This window comes from Trifolium pratense, linkage group LG2 (genome assembly GCF_020283565.1).
Source record: "Trifolium pratense cultivar HEN17-A07 linkage group LG2, ARS_RC_1.1, whole genome shotgun sequence".
Classification (NCBI taxonomy): Eukaryota; Viridiplantae; Streptophyta; class Magnoliopsida; order Fabales; family Fabaceae; genus Trifolium; species Trifolium pratense.
Genome location: NC_060060.1, coordinates 72,751,886 through 72,768,544, shown reverse-complemented (window position 1 = coordinate 72,768,544; position 16,659 = coordinate 72,751,886). Strand labels below are relative to the sequence as shown.

The following is a 16,659-nucleotide window of genomic DNA, read 5'->3' as shown; positions in this document are numbered from 1 at the left end:
ATTCATGACTTTCACATGAATATTTTAGAATTTGCAAATTCATTTGATGCCTTGGGAGAACCCATATCAGATGAAAAACTGGTGAGCAAAATTCTCAGATCTCTACCTAAGAGGTTTGACATGAAAGTAACAGCAATAGAAGAATCTCAGGATCTGGCCAACATTCAAGTGGATGAACTAATAGGCTCACTTCAAACCTATGAGATGAGCATAAACCAAAGAAAAGAGAAGAAAAACAAAAGTTTGGCTTTTACTTCTAATACTACAGAAGATGATGAGATAGATATGGAGAGTGATGAAAGTTTATCTGAAGCCATGGTGTTACTTGGTAGACAGTTCAATCGTATCATGAAGAGGATGGATAAAAGAAATAAATTCAATGGTCCAAACACCAAATCTGACTTCAACAATAAGTTCAATGGTCCAAGCACCAAATCTGACTCCAACAAACCTGTATCTACTCAAAGGAGGACCAGAAGTGATGACAAAGGTACTTCATCTAGAGGAGTTCAGTGTCATGAGTGCGAAGGATTTGGCCATATCAAATCTGAATGTCCTACTTTTCTGAAGAAGAAGAAGAGTCTTGCTGTTACTTGGTCAGATGAGGATGATTCAGAAGAAGATGAAGGTGAATCTGCTAAACTTGTCAATGCATTGACAGGTGTCTATGAATCTGATGCTGAATCATGTGATGAAACATCATATGAAGAACTGCTGGCTACCTATAAGGACTTATTCATCAGGAGCAATGAATTCTGCAAAGCCTTGGAAAAACAAAAGGAGACAAATTGTCAACTTCAGGCCGAGAAGAATGAATGTCTGGATATAATTAAGACTCTCAACAAAGAGATTGAAAAGCTGAATGAAGACTTGGAGCATGCTAGAAAACAAGTTAGAGTTTTTGCATCAGGAGAAGAAAAGTTTCAAGCCATGCTGCTAAAACAAAGTGCTGGTAAGAAACCTATTGGCTTTGATTACGAGATAGTGGATCAAGAAATGGGTTACAACAAAGCTACAATCACTACCCCCATTGATAAAACTTTTCCTGTTAGTGGTGGGTTACTACCTCCTCACCCTCCCACACATCAGGGAACTGACACATGGTTAAAACCCAAGCAGCATGTCCAGACTAACTCGATGCCTCAACACCCGCCTCACCATCAATACAACAGGTCAAGATCTAGGACTAAAAGAAGGAATTGGAGGTGTCATTATTGTGGTAGGAAAGGGCACATTAGACCTTATTGCTACAAACTGTACGGCTATCCACAGAATTCAAGGCCACTTGAACCCAAATCTGAGAACGTGAATGTCAAGAAAGAATGGAAGAAGAAGGAAGATGGTGTAAGCTTGATAGCTCATACATCACTGCGGGCATCATCTAGACAAGATTGGTATTTTGACAGTGGATGCTCTAGACACATGACTGGAGTGGAAGGGTATCTAGCCAACCTAAGGTCCTATGCCACAAGCTTTGTAACATTTGGAGATGGAGCTAAGGGAGAAATAAAAGGAATTGGAAACCTAATTGATAATGGGTTACCAAACTTAGACAATGTTCTGTTAGTAAAAGGACTTACAGCAAATTTGATTAGCATTAGTCAACTATGTGACCAAGGCATGAAGGTGAACTTCACACAATCTGAATGTCTTGTTACAGATGAAGAAGGAAAACTGATAATGAAGGGAGTAAGGTCCAAAGATAATTGTTACTTGTGGGTGTCTGAAGAAGGAAATTATATGTCTACCTGCCTCATAAGCAAAAATGAGGAAGTCAAACTCTGGCATCAAAAGTTGGGTCATCTACACCTGAGAGGAATGAAAAAGGCCATAGCTGAAGAAGCAATCAGAGGATTACCCAAGCTAAAGATAGACGAAGGAACAATATGTGGAGAATGTCAGATAGGCAAACAAACCAAGGTGGCGCACCCAAGGCTTCAACATCAATCTACTACCAGAACACTTGAATTGTTACACATGGATTTGATGGGACCTATGCAGACTGAAAGTCTTGGAGGAAAAAGGTATGCTTTTGTTATGGTGGATGATTTCTCTAGATTTACATGGATAGACTTCCTTAGAGAAAAATCAGATAGTTTTGAAACATTTAGAAACTTATGTGTACAACTTCAAAGAGAAAAGGGGTCTGTCATCATAAGGATCAGAAGTGATCATGGAAAGGAATTTGAGAATAGCAAATTCTATGATTTCTGTGCAGCAGAAGGTATCCAACATGAATTCTCTGCTCCCATAACACCACAACAAAATGGTATAGTAGAGAGAAAGAATAGAACCATTCAAGAGTCTGCTAGGGTAATGCTTCATGCCAAGGGTCTTCCATATCAGTTCTGGGCAGAGGCTATGAGTACAGCCTGCTACATACACAACCGTGTAACACTCAAAAAGGGAACATCTGCAACCTTGTATGAATTATGGAAGGGAAGAAAGCCAACTGTGAAACACTTTCACATTTTTGGGAGTAAATGCTACATTCTTGCTGACAGAGAACCAAGACGAAAACTTGATCCTAAAAGTGAAGAAGGTATATTTCTGGGATATTCCTTGAATAGCAGAGCCTACAGGGTCTATAACACAAAAACCAAAGTCATTATGGAAACGATCAATGTTGTGATTGATGATGCACCATCCACTCAACCATCGGAGGTGGAAACTGATGTTGAACCATCTCCTGACAACTCTGATGAGATGACACAAAGTGAAAAGTCTGAATTAAAAGGTGATGAATCTGATCAAGACTCTGCACCTGCTCCAGCAAAAGCACCATCTATTAGGACACAGAAGAATCACCCTAAAGATCTAATCATAGGTGATCCAGACCAGGGCATTGCTACCAGAAGAAAGATTGATGCTATCTCAAACACTTGTTTTGTATCAAAATTTGAGCCTAAAAACATAAAAGAGGCTCTTACTGATGAGTTCTGGATTGAAGCAATGCAAGAGGAATTGAATCAATTCAAGAGAAATGAAGTCTGGGACCTTGTTCCAAGACCACATGGAGTAAATGTCATAGGCACTAAATGGATATACAAGAATAAGTCTGATGAGAAGGGTACAGTAACAAGGAATAAGGCAAGACTGGTAGCTCAAGGATACACTCAGGTGGAGGGAATTGACTTTGATGAGACCTTTGCTCCCGTGGCAAGACTAGAATCCATAAGGCTGCTTCTTGGTGTAGCTTGCATCCTCAAACTCAAACTCTACCAAATGGATGTCAAGAGCGCCTTTCTAAATGGGTATCTTCATGAAGAAGTATTTGTTGAACAGCCCAAAGGTTTCATAGATCCAAATCATCCGGATCATGTCTACAAACTGAAAAAGGCTTTGTATGGCTTGAAACAAGCACCAAGGGCTTGGTATGAAAGGTTAACTGAATTCCTGATTAACCAAGGATACAAGAAAGGTGGAAATGACAAGACCTTATTTGTCAAAGAAATGAATGGAAACTTGCTGATAGCACAGATATATGTTGATGACATAGTCTTTGGAGGGATGGCGGAACCGATGGTCCAACACTTTGTGAGACAGATGCAGTCTGAATTTGAGATGAGCTTGGTAGGAGAATTAACCTATTTTCTTGGATTACAGGTGAAACAGATGGAAGACACAATATTTGTGTCTCAAAGCAAGTATGCTAAAAATATCATAAAGAAATTTGGCATGGAAAATGCTGCACACAAAAGAACACCTGCTGCCACACATCTAAAATTAACCAAGGATGAGAAAGGTGTAGATGTAGACCAAAGCCTGTATAGAAGCATGATAGGGAGCCTACTGTACCTCACAGCAAGCAGGCCTGACATCACCTTTGCTGTTGGTGTATGTGCTAGGTACCAAGCTGAGCCAAAGATGAGCCATCTTACACAAGTAAAAAGAATCTTGAAGTATGTCAATGCAACCTCTGATTATGGAATAATGTATTCCCATACCAACAATGCTAGGTTGATGGGATATTGTGATGCAGATTGGGCTGGATGTGCAGATGACAGAAAAAGCACCTCTGGAGGATGTTTTTATCTAGGAGAAAATCTTATCTCATGGTTTAGCAAGAAACAAAACTGTGTTTCTCTATCCACTGCAGAAGCTGAGTACATTGCAGCTGGGAGTAGTTGCTCTCAATTATTGTGGATGAAGCAGATGCTTAAGGAATACAATGTTGAACAGGATGCTCTAACATTGTACTGTGACAATTTAAGCGCCATAAATATTTCAAAAAATCCTATTCAGCACAGTAGAACAAAGCATATTGACATTCGCCATCACTTCATCAGGGATTTGGTGGAAGAGAATATTGTGAAATTGGAGCATGTTGCAACTGAAGAACAGGTAGCTGATATTTTTACCAAAGCTTTAGATGCAAATCAGTTTGAAAGGCTTAGGGGCAAATTGGGGATTTGCCTATATGAGGAATTATAGCAGTTAAGGCATTATGTGCGCGCAACCGTTTTGTTCTCCAAATTTCATCTATTGGCGCACGTAAATCAAGGAAAGACAAAAAATACTTTCCATAACTGCTCTAGTACACGCTATCAACTCTCATATCATCATTATTTCGTTCCAAAACTTTCAACTTCCTCTGAACTTTCTGCTGCGATCCTCAAACACAAATCATCATCTCAAATCATCAAAAATCTCAAAAACTTCAACAAGTCCTTTGTGAAAATGTCTCAATCTTCCGGTTCCGCTCAGATCAAAAACAAAATTGCTGATACTGTGAAAACGAGATCAAAGTCTAAGAAGGAAGGAACAACTGTTGTGGTAGATGCGATGCCTTTATCAAGTATTCCTGCAACTACTTCTAAGAAGAAGAAATCTGCAAAATCCACTAAGAAAGTAAGTGAATCGTCTCCCTCAATCTCTATTAAGTCTGATTCTGTTAGGTCTAAGAAGAAGAAACCCCAATCTCCCATAAAAAGGGGTTTGAGCATGTCTGATCTATACTTGAATAAGGATCTTTCTGAAACTGCGAATGTGGAATCGCATGATGTTGCCTCCGGCAAAAATGCGAATGTTGAATCGTCTGTTAAGTCTGTGTCTGAAAAGGTGAATCAAGAAAACCCTTCTGTAGAGGAAAACCCTAGTTCTGTTGAAACCCTAAGAAAAACCCAAAATATTGCTGAGAATGTTGGTGTGAGCAATAATCCTAGTGTTCCTGAGAGTATGACAGTTCCCACGAATGTCATAACTGATGTTGCTGAAAAATCTCAAGAAAAGGCTGTTGTAACCGATGCCCCAACTGGTGTTGAACCATCCTCTATACCAACTGATGCTGAGAAGGATGTTGAAGCATCCAAAGGAGGATCTAGCCCACATGCTAACACTGCCACTGGGTCGTTTGGCAGTGGATCTAATACTGAAGCTTCCACTGAAGAGGAAGTAAACAAAGAAAGTACCCCTGAAGATGTGGCTGATTCTGAACCAGAAAATGAAGCTGGTGAAGATTCTGAGAAAACCACCAATGAAGAGCAGGACATAGTAGATGTTGATGAAGTCCCCTCTGAAGAAGATCTGCAACCTCCACCTACTCAGAAAGGAATTGGGAGAAGACTAAGAAGCAGGACCACTACACCTGCACCTGCTGTTACCACTACCCCTGCTGTCACCAAGAAAGCAAAGGACACTACTCTGAAGCCTGTCAAGTATGGGCCCAAGAAAAGTTGGAGCAAGTCTATACCTCCTCCTGAAAAGAAAAAGGGTGTACTGAAAAGAAAGAGTGCACCATCAAGTGACTCTGAATTTGAAGCTGAAAAGGATGACTCAAGCATCAAGCCTCCTGCTAAGAAGGCTATGTCTGCTAAGAAGGCCATGCCTCAATCTGTTGCTCCTGACATTGAAGACTTTCCTTGTGACAATGTTTCATTTCATCTTCCATCCTATGCTCAACGATGGGGAATCATTTGCAAACGAAGATTGGCTCTGGAAAGGGAACTAGGTAAAGATATTCTGGAATGTGAAGAGATTGTGAGTTTGATCAATGATGCTGGATTGATCAAAACTGTGTGGGGCTTAGGCTCCTGCTATGAGAAGCTGGTTAGGGAGTTTGTTGTCAACATTCCTATAGGTTGTGACAATCCCTTGGACAAAGAATTTCAGAAGGTATTTGTTCGAGGAAAATGTGTGACATTTTCTCCAAGTGTGATCAACAAGGTGCTAGGTAATGCTGATGATCCTCACCCTGACATAGATGTATCTGACAATGTGGTCTGCAAAACTATCACAGCTGAAAAGGTGAAAACCTGGCCAAAGAAGGCGAAGGTACCTGCTGTCAAGCTAACCCAAAAGTATGCCATCTTGAATCGTATTGCATCTGTCAACTGGGTTCCTACAACACATGCATCTGATATTGCAACAAATCTGGGTAAGCTCATTTATATGATTGGTACTGGTACTAAGTTTAATGCTGGTCTATATATTTTCAATCAAGTTGTGCAGCATGCTAAAACCTCTGTCACCAAGCAACCCATTGCATTTCCAACTTTGATCTGTGACATCATCTTGTCCCAACATCCGAATATAAGGCATGAGGATGAGTCTGCTAAGAAAAGGGCAACTCCTTTGTCCATTCATCAGAAGCTGCTCAGTAAACAGCATGCTCCAGATATTGCTGGACCATCAAATACTGCTGCTGACACTCCTATGACAAGGAAGGAGATGATTGCTATGCTGGAAGCAAACTGTAAAGAGCTAGATGAAAAGAAGTTGCAGTTTGAAAGGATGATACATGCTCTCAGGGTTGAAGAGGCTGCAGCTCAAGCAGCTGATGCAGATGATGATGATTCTAGTGGTGGAGAAGAAGCTGACTCAGATACTGAAAGAGAAGAAAGTGATTCCTCCCCAAGTGCTTCTGTGTAATTCTGATGTTTTCTTATTTGGATTTTATCTTTTTGTTTTGCATGTCTGTGGGCTGAGCCCTGAATTTAGCACCTAGTGTGCATGGTTTGTAATATTTTGTCTGCACTTTATGTTCTGCTACTATCTGCACTGCGTTTGGATATTTTTTATGCAGTTCCCATTTTGTCTATTTTGTGGCTAAAAAGGGGGAGTAGTTATTGTATGCCATAATAGGTTGCTGAGGCTTTGATGTGCCACCAGATGCTGGATCATCTGAATAACCCTATGCATGAATTAAGGGGGAGTAACATGATCCTGGTACTCGATTCTACCTTTGAGGGGGAGCAATATTTCCTGCTTAGCACACAATGTGCTACTGCATGTTGAAGCATCATCTGTTCCTGAGAATTTATTTTTCCCCAGTGTTTCTTTTATGAGAATCTTATACTCTCTATTGGCAAATTCCTGTGAGGCTCTTGTGCTTATTCTTCCGCTGTTGCATGCCTCTGAAGGTCTAAATTGATACATATTAAATATGCTATTTGTATATGAGGGGTTATTAAAACAAGCATGTTAAATTGATCTACTTTACTTCATGACTGTGTGCCTACGTTGAACTGAAGAAAGGTAGCTTGTGTATCTCTCTAGAAAGGTTGAAATAATCTTAGGATGTTTTAGCCAAAAATTGCCAAAGGGGGAGATTGTTGGCGTTGTATGGTTGGCCTCATTTTGCTAAAACATGTGAGTCCTCTTGATGTGGAACTACGCGCTTCCACCATCCAGTATAAGCAAGATGTTCGGTACAATGCTTCAACATTGGATACCACATCCAGTAGGCCGGGCCTGTGTATGTTGAGATCTCGCGCCTAAGTTCTATTTATGGAATCCACAATAAATGGTCGTTTGTGATAAGGAGCGTTGTCACGCATAATTATTAATGGATCTCGTGATCAAGTGTTGCTTGTTAATCAGATCTTCAAGTTAAGGAAACAAAACATTTGAATTAAAGATTATTTCTTGAAAGGAACCATTAATCATGCTGAGCCATTGAAGCCTAAATTGAAGACCTAGCCTGAGCTCGTGAAGGTTATTTAAAGAAGGCTGACTCCATTGTTCAAATCACTGAAACCAGAATTGAGTCTTACAAAGCGTGAGTTTAGGTTTTAGTATTGTGTTTATTGTGTTCTAAGTCTTGTGTTGATTTCCCACTAGACTAGGAACTGTGTGTTTTCGCATTGTAATATCTCTGGAGCTTCTAAGCAAGGAGATAGTGTGTGTGAGCCATTCCTAAGCTTTGAAGTACGGAATTGGTGTGTGTTTTATGAAGTGTGTCTTCACCTATTGAATCTAGAATTGTTCGATCACAGTGGCTGTGGTCAAGAGGAGGTGAGCGGAGGTTCTCATACCTAGGTGTGTCTTAGGTAGGATATAGCACGGGTGGTGATTAGGTGAGAAGTCATAAACGGGAGGTTTATTGAGGGCTTCAAACTAATACTATCATAGTGGATTCTCTCCTGGATTGGTATCCCCCAGAGTAGGCTTATGCTGAACTGGGTTAACAAATTACTGTGTTAATTTACTTTCAGTTTTGTTTAGTTTATTATTCCTTGTGTATGCGCTGTTGGATGTTGGATCATTGATTCACGCATTAAAAGTGTACTATAGTGGTGGAGCGTTGAGTACAACATCTTAATACTAGTGTGCCAGAATTTCACTAACAGATCCACTAAGATAACTGATGTCCACAAGGAAGACAATTTGATATGTAGCGAAAAGGTTTAGCTTGTATTGATTCGGACAAGCCGGTGGTAATGAAATTGGAGAGTCGAAGACATTTGTCAGAATTACTTAAGTTAAGACGGAAATATCTGTCGGTAATGTTAATAAGCTTCTAATGAGGAATTTGCTAAATTAGCTTGATTACTTATTGTATGGTTGAGTCACAAATGATACAATCCTCTAATGCTAGTGGTGAGACTATTGGATTTGTCTAACTCTGAGTTACTGGCTGATGTCAACAAATAGGCTACTAGAATATTTGATAATTCCTTCTAGGCACTCATGTTCATGGACTAACTCTCCCAGATTACACTTATCCAACTGGTTACTAAGAGTGGTACCTAATAGACTTTGCCTTGGCCACCGATCTTATTATTATTATTCCTTAATTCCCTTAGACACGGATGTATCTGATACGATTAGAAACTAGTGTATAAAATCTCCTAAGGAAAATTAACTGGATTGAATGGTAACTTGCACTCTCAGGTCTTACACGTCATATAATTGTAGTTGATATTGCACACTTAGTTTTCATGCTACTCTTTGTTTAGGGTTAGGATTTTTGCTATCTCGGCTTGATTATCACTGGACCTTAATACTCACTAGTTACTATTGTCTACTGGCAGTTCCATCGAACTAGAAAGCTTGGTTCTCACTCTGAATTGGGATGACAAAACTCTCACTAGAATGCATAACTGACACTGATGTCTAGTGGCTGCGAGTCTCAAGCACCTAAGGTTATTTGGTGACTAGCTGGGCTAAAGCCAAACTGAGTTACTGGTTTCTAAACAACTTAATAATGACGTTTAATGAATCAAATTAGGCGACTGATGACCTTGGAAGTGATTTCTAATCAAGGCTTCACACTAAAGGTTTGGTGTGATTACTGTTATAAACTGATAATCGGACTCTACTTCATCGGCATCCAATGGTGACATCCTAAGCGACAATATATCAGGCTGACATTGATGAATAATAAAATGTAGGCTGTCTAACTTGGCTTCCCTTATTAAGTATCTAATCGATCTACGACACTGAGTTACTAGCTTAAGGGTGATCGAATGATGACACTTAATAGGCCTATCTGGATGACTAGTATCGTTTAATAAAAAAATTCTGATTGTCCTACCAGGTATGACTTGACTTTTATATGATTTAGCTGACAAACCCTCACCAGAGGCTTAATTGAACTTGTTGGGTTATTGACTACATGAAATCCTGATAACTTGTTGAATTCAGTACCGAACTGAATTACTTGTTCATGAGCCACTCAATGAGGATGCTTAACGGATCGACTCCGATGACTTGACGATACTAAAAACAATTCATAATTGTTAATCTAAACATTGCTTGACTTATAATGGTCATATATGATGATTGATTGTGAACTGAGAGGCTGAAGTGATTTAATTAAGGACAACTGGTGGTATTGTTCTAAGAAAGTTATACAAATAACGAACATTACCGCAATAATGGAATCTTTATGGTCTAACTTCGAATTCTCTGGGATGGACTACTCGGCTGCTATGAAGGTTAGACAGATTTGGGAAAAGTTTTGGTTTACTGACTAGCATTAGGTCTTGCTTGATTCTACATGTTCCTGATGAAAAGTTTCACAAGTGAGAGGAGTTTGCTTCTAGGTTCGAAGAAGTCGACATGACACATACGCATTAGTTGGATACTACTTGAGTACTACACGCTTCAATTACACTTCATCTGCCTCATTGCACAATTCAGACCTACTGCGGCTATCGGAATATCTTACTTTTGCACTCCGTCTTGAATCAACTCCGTCAAAACTTACCTTGATATTAGCTTTTCCATTCCCAAAATCCTTTAGATCCTTACAAAAGCTACCTTCAGTTGCACTCGTCCGATTCGTGCATTTCCCGTTATTCCTCTTTACTACTGGTATTACGCCATATATTATTCCCTGCGCGCCACTTGTTGGCGTTACTCAACTTACTCTTGTGGCATCGACTGATGCAGTTACAATATCCGCTTCTAACGATCTCCATTCATACTTCCACCTGAGTTTGCACTTCTACTTGTTCTTACTACCCGACCTCCTTGGTCCACTTCGGTTCTCAACCGTAATACCCTGCCTACCATACACGATACTGAGTTGATCGGGCTCAGCACGCGATGATTTCAGCGTAAACAGTCTAGACTCCAAAGGGTCCGTACTACTTTTATTGAACTTTAATGATCCGCGGCAAGGTCCGATACTGAATCGACCTGCTCTGATACCAATTATAACGCCCCATATCGATTTATCTAGAATATCGACAAGAGTGTACATAACTGAATCGGGAAACATTAAATTTTGGGGAAACTAATGGAGCTAAACTAACTAGAGTTTAAGGCTCTAAGGGAACCCACCTGAGTTGACGCTCGAACAATACAACCGATATTTCTGGAACTAGCCAAAATGCAGAATTTGCAGCAAAAGCAGTTTAAACCGGTAAACAGGATTTTCCGCATAATTTCCATATCAGACCCTCAACTTCAAACTGGTCTCCAGATCTCAATTCTCAGTCAAATTCCACGAATTTGACACCATAACGAAGGTAATTTCGTCAGCTTTCCAGACATGTAAATACCAATCAAAACCAAGTTACGGTTTGACATATATGACTCAATTACTGGAGGTATGTCATTACGAATTTCTGCAGAAAACTTCTTACCAAATACCTTGGTGGTCATGAATCCCTTCTAACTCCAATTCCAAGTTCTGATTCTGGCCTTGTCCAGTTCGTCCTAACCTCCTCCACCATTAATGGTGGTTCTGTTCCTCACCTTATTCCTTGGGTGCTATTGATTAACACATGCAAAGCTTTCTTGAACAACAAAGGGTTTGAGATGCAAAATGGGTGAGAGAGCGTCGGGAAAGAAAAAGAGTGAAATAGAGAGAAATCTTGAGTTCTCACTTGGGTCATGATGTTTGTATCATGAACTTGTGAATAGAAATAGCTTGGAAGTTCCATTAAAGGGCTAAGAAAAGGTTAGTGGTGTTGTTGTGTTGTTGTTGTCGTGAGAGAGGAGAGAAGAGATAACATTACTTACTGATTTTTTGTTATTTTAGGAAGTGAAAAAATGAATGGTTTGGCCACTTTGTAGTCTTGTGGCTTATAATGAAAGTGAGGTCCCACTTGTCACCATGTCTTCTTCTCATTGGTCAAGATAAATCACTCTAATTATTCTTTTTCACTTACTTATCTCCAATTAGTCTTAAATAATTACTAATTAATATTCTTTTATTAATTAAAGTTGAGATGTTACACGACCTGAACCTTAATATCGACCGAAAACCCAAATAATTGGCCGAAAAACCTAAATTCGGCCAAAAACCATAAAATCGACTACAAACACTAAAATTGGCAAAAAAACCCAAATATTGACCCAAAACCCGACTTGAATCTTAATATCGACCAAAAACCCAAATATTAAAAGTATATTACGGTCAGAAATATGTAAAAAAGGAGACCTTATCATAAGTTATAACCTAAATAGTTGTTGTGATTGTCAAAATTTTGTTTCTGCAGTTGTGCCATGTTTTTCAGTATCAGTGCCGTCTTAAGGAAGCTGTGAAATTCATGGAAGGATGTTCATCTTCATGGATTTCTTGTTCATCATTTATGTATGTATTTGATTCTCTGTAACTGTAATTTTCTCTAACTATCTATAAGTCGGTTAAAATATCTCCGTTATTTCAGGCTGACACACAATTGGTGGCATGTAGCACTTTATTACTTAGAAGGTAATTCTCCAACGAAAAGAGTACTTGAGATATATGACCATCATATATGGAAGGAGTTAGACAAAACTGATGTTGTGAGTGCAGAGGTAGCTTATATCGTCAACTACTCAACTTCATCGCAACTAACAGTTTCTCGTTTTCTTCATTTCTTCAATTACAAATTCTAACCTCTTTTGCAAATAGGTTTATTTAAATGTTTCAGGTCTACTTTTGAGGTTGTGTGTACCTGGTGAAATGGATACCATTGGAGATCGCCTCAAGATGCAAGCAAAATGCATCACTGATCAAGTAAGTTAAGAAACACTCTACATAAACACGTTTTTGTCATTTCCTCATTAAGTGTTGCTAGATAAAACATACAACTTCTTTCTTTTGTAGGAAACTTTAGCAAAAATATACTTGTATATATTTCTTTGGTATGAGTGCCGTGGCGGAGCTAGCTCAAAATATTGGAGAGGGCCGCAATTTTTCTTTTAAAGAAAATAAAAAGTCATGAATGCAAAAACACCAAATACACAACACCAACACTAACACACCTCAAGCCTATCTATCTTTGTCTAAGCCTCGACTAATACACAATAACTAGGAGGACACCACATCAGATCATGAACGATCTGAGTAATCACCATTACAAAATACACCTAGCCACATCTATAACACCAAAAAAATTAAGGTAAAGGGACACCATTACAAAGCTGCATTACATACCAAAGCACCTAACACCACAACAAATTCAAACAATCACAACAAGATGTGCAACCCCAAGCCATAAAAAGTTGCAAATTGAACCAACACACTCCTAATAGCAGGCAAACAACAAAACCCAAAACAGCTCCTACACATTGCATTCCAAAACCAGTACAAACAAACACTTAAATAAAATCAAACACTTCACTAATTAATTTTACACCACTTCAACTTTGTTGATTCTATTGCTTTCTACTAACTCAAAATTGAAGGCAAATAAAACTCAATGACACTGTTCCACTAACTTAAAAACCCCACTTCTTTATCAAATTTAGCAACAAACAACTAAAATTGAGCAAGTTTTCTAACAATTTAACAACAGGTGACCTACAACAACATTCAATAATAACACTTTAACATAAAAATCTGAGAGAACAAAGGGGTTTCGTGAGACATACATGAGAACAGAAATCAGAGAGATGAGAAAACGAGGTCGACGGTGGAAGGTGGTGTCGTGGGTTGCACAGACGGTGCTTTCGTGTGGTTGCCGACTTGCCGTAAACGGTTGCAACGGTGTGAAGGTGAAGGAGCAAGAATATTCTCAGTTTCTCACGCGTGTGATTCTAGGAGGAAAAGATTATATTGTATTTTAAAAGAGTTACCAATGGCATAATAGTAATTTTTCATGTAAGAAAAAAAATTTTAAAAAAACTAGGGCGGGCCACGGCCCTGCCGAGCCCACATGTAGCTCCGCCCCTGTGTGAGTGTGTACAAAATTATAGGTCAACTGGTATATAGATTGACATCTTGATATATTGACGGTTTGGGCTTTGGCGAAGACCGGAGAATTTTGTAAAGCAGAAGATCTTCTCAAAGGCTTAATATCGACCGAAAACTTAAATATCGATCATAAACCCAAATAATTGGCCGAAAACTTAAATTTGGCCAAAAACTATAAAATCGACTACATACACTAAAATTGGTCGAAAACCCAAATATCGACCCGAACCTTAATATCGACCGAAAATCCAAATAAAGACCTTAAACCCAAATAATTGGCCAAAAAACGTAAATTCAGCCAAAACCCATAAAAATCGATATAAACACTAAAATTGGCCAAAAGATTAGCGCACCTCATATAAAAAAAAGCACACCATCTGGAAAATGATCATAATTCTGTTTTGTTCAGTGAAATTGCAGAATGCGTTGAGGCATTGACACGCATGAACTTGACGTCTGCACCCAAAACAAAAAAGAGAATATAATTTCATCCTAAAAACATATGGACTACTATAAATGTTAAAAGTCATCATATAGTTGGTACCTTGTGAATACTAATTAATCTAGTGATATTTGACACATATCTTTAACCAATGTAGTTTCTTATTAGCATATCAGGTTAGTTAAAATTTTAGGATAGTGACTCTCACGTTGCTTTTAATCAGGTTAGTTAACATGGAACATTGGTTTTCAACGCACATGTAGGACATGGATCAACAATCTACATGAGAAACAAAAGAGACGTGAATCAACATAAAATACTTTGATCTACATTTATAAAAAGCATGGCAAGCACTTAACAATCATTATAATTTCACATAAATGAACGATATAGCAATTGAGAAAAAAATACAAAACGAATACCATTTGATCGGATCCATCCATCTTAATTTTAAAATTTAATGAATCATGAATATAAAAAAAAATCAAAAATAGCCAATTTTTTAAAACAAAAATAACAAAAAAAAAGCAAAAATTAAAAAATGACCACTAAAAATACCACTAAAGTGTTAATAAAACTATTATTTTAAAACATTTTTTTGACAAATTAAAACATTTTCTATTATTTAAAAAATGGGTATTTTTAAATTTTTTAAAAATAAAGTACTGATTTTTATTATAAAAAAAAATCAGAATTTTTTATGAAAATAAAAACAAAAACAGATTTTTGAAAATAATAATTTAAATATTCTATTATATTTATGTTATGAATAATTTGGTGGATGTCCATTAAGCATTGACCCATTCCACTGGCCCATTATATTGTCCTATAAATAGGACTTGTATTGTCATGTAAAGATACACCTTGATGAGAATAATACAATCTCTATTCTTTCTCTCTTCTCTTCTTCTCTCCTCTATACTTATATATTATTACTCTTGCTTATATGAGCTTAGCAACTGAGGTACGCAATTCTTATTCTATTTTTATGAAATCACAAGTAGTTTTTATTTTTGATTATTATATGATTATGAATCGTTTGAACCTTGTATACTTATAAAGATCAAATAATAATAATTAAATAAATAAATAAGCATCATTTCTTTATGTATTTAATTGATTCAATGTTGTTTACGCTTCGTGATATCCGACATTTGTATGGTGAAGCATAACACTTTGATCATTAATATTACATAAAATGTTGATCAATTATTTATTTATTTATAATATATATTTTGGATGTTTGATATTGTTTGAGTTTCGTAACCGACAATAGTCTGGTGAAGCATCATTATGCTTCGTGACCGACACCTGTATGGTGAAACATCGACACTTCGATCATCCAAAAGAACATAAACATGTTTAAGAATTCATAATCTTGGTTCCTGAAGAACCTAGAAAGTTAATACATGGATTCCCGAAGAATTCATAATCTTGGTTCCTAAAGAACCTATTCTTAGTTCCTGAAGAACTTAGACATTTAATACATGAATTCCCGAAGAATTCATAATCTTAGTTCCCGAAGAACTTAGAAAAAAATAATTTTGTTCCTGAAGAACTTACGAAATATCACCATTTATCACCATGCATCGCTAATGATTGCACATCAAAATACTTTTATGTGTTATATAGTTCCTGAAGAACTAATAAAACAACTTCTTTTTCTCTTCAATGAATTCTAGATGAATTCAATATTCCTACATCCTTGAAGGATTGTAAATTGATAGTGATTTATTATATAGTTCCTGAAGAACTCAATGGATAAAATTGTAAAATTCAATTGCTAAGTAAATTTCACAGAAAGCATGTAGCATGAATCGCACCGTTTGTTTTTACGGCCTGCAGTAATATAACCTTAAAAACAAAGGTCAATAGCCGTATTGATTTTTCTGTTAAAAATTCTAAATCAAGACAAATCTTCATATTTAATATTGTTTCCAAATATAACTATCAATGTTTTATTTTTAAAATATATATATATATATATATATATATATATATATATATATATATATATATATATTCCTTATGGATTTTTTTTTTTTTTTTATATAATTGATTTTGTTTCCATATACCAATTGTCATACTTTTAACAAAAGAGATAGAAACTAATTAACTTACCTACTGTTAAGGCAATTTAACAAAAGAGGAACACAAGTGTGCAATTTTTTTTTCGGATACCAACTTATTCACTAATATTTTGGTACTTTAAACCAACTTTTCTAAACTTAAGGACCATCCAAACAACGTTAGATCTTCATTAATATACTCCTAAAGTAGCAAATTAAAGAAATAATTTTTTTGAGTATGTTGAAAAATCCGTCACATTTGTGATTGAACAAAAGAAAAATTGTTGGATATA

General features: G+C 37.2%; 1 protein-coding gene and 1 long non-coding RNA gene across 2 annotated transcripts; one reads left to right on the top strand and one right to left on the bottom strand.

Annotated features, from left to right (window-relative positions):
* Positions 1-4,680: 4,680 nt before the first annotated feature.
* Positions 4,681-6,870, top strand: LOC123905388. The gene has a single exon (XM_045954990.1). The coding sequence runs from the start codon at positions 4,681-4,683 to the stop codon at positions 6,868-6,870; it is 2,190 nt and encodes a 729-aa protein (XP_045810946.1).
* Positions 6,871-10,777: 3,907 nt separating this feature from the next.
* LOC123908179 lies at positions 10,778-11,704 on the bottom strand. Its single transcript, XR_006809568.1, has 2 exons — positions 11,316-11,704; positions 10,778-11,211 (listed from the first exon to the last, which is right to left on the bottom strand). It is a non-coding gene; the product is annotated as an uncharacterized LOC123908179 (long non-coding RNA).
* Positions 11,705-16,659: the final 4,955 nt, after the last annotated feature.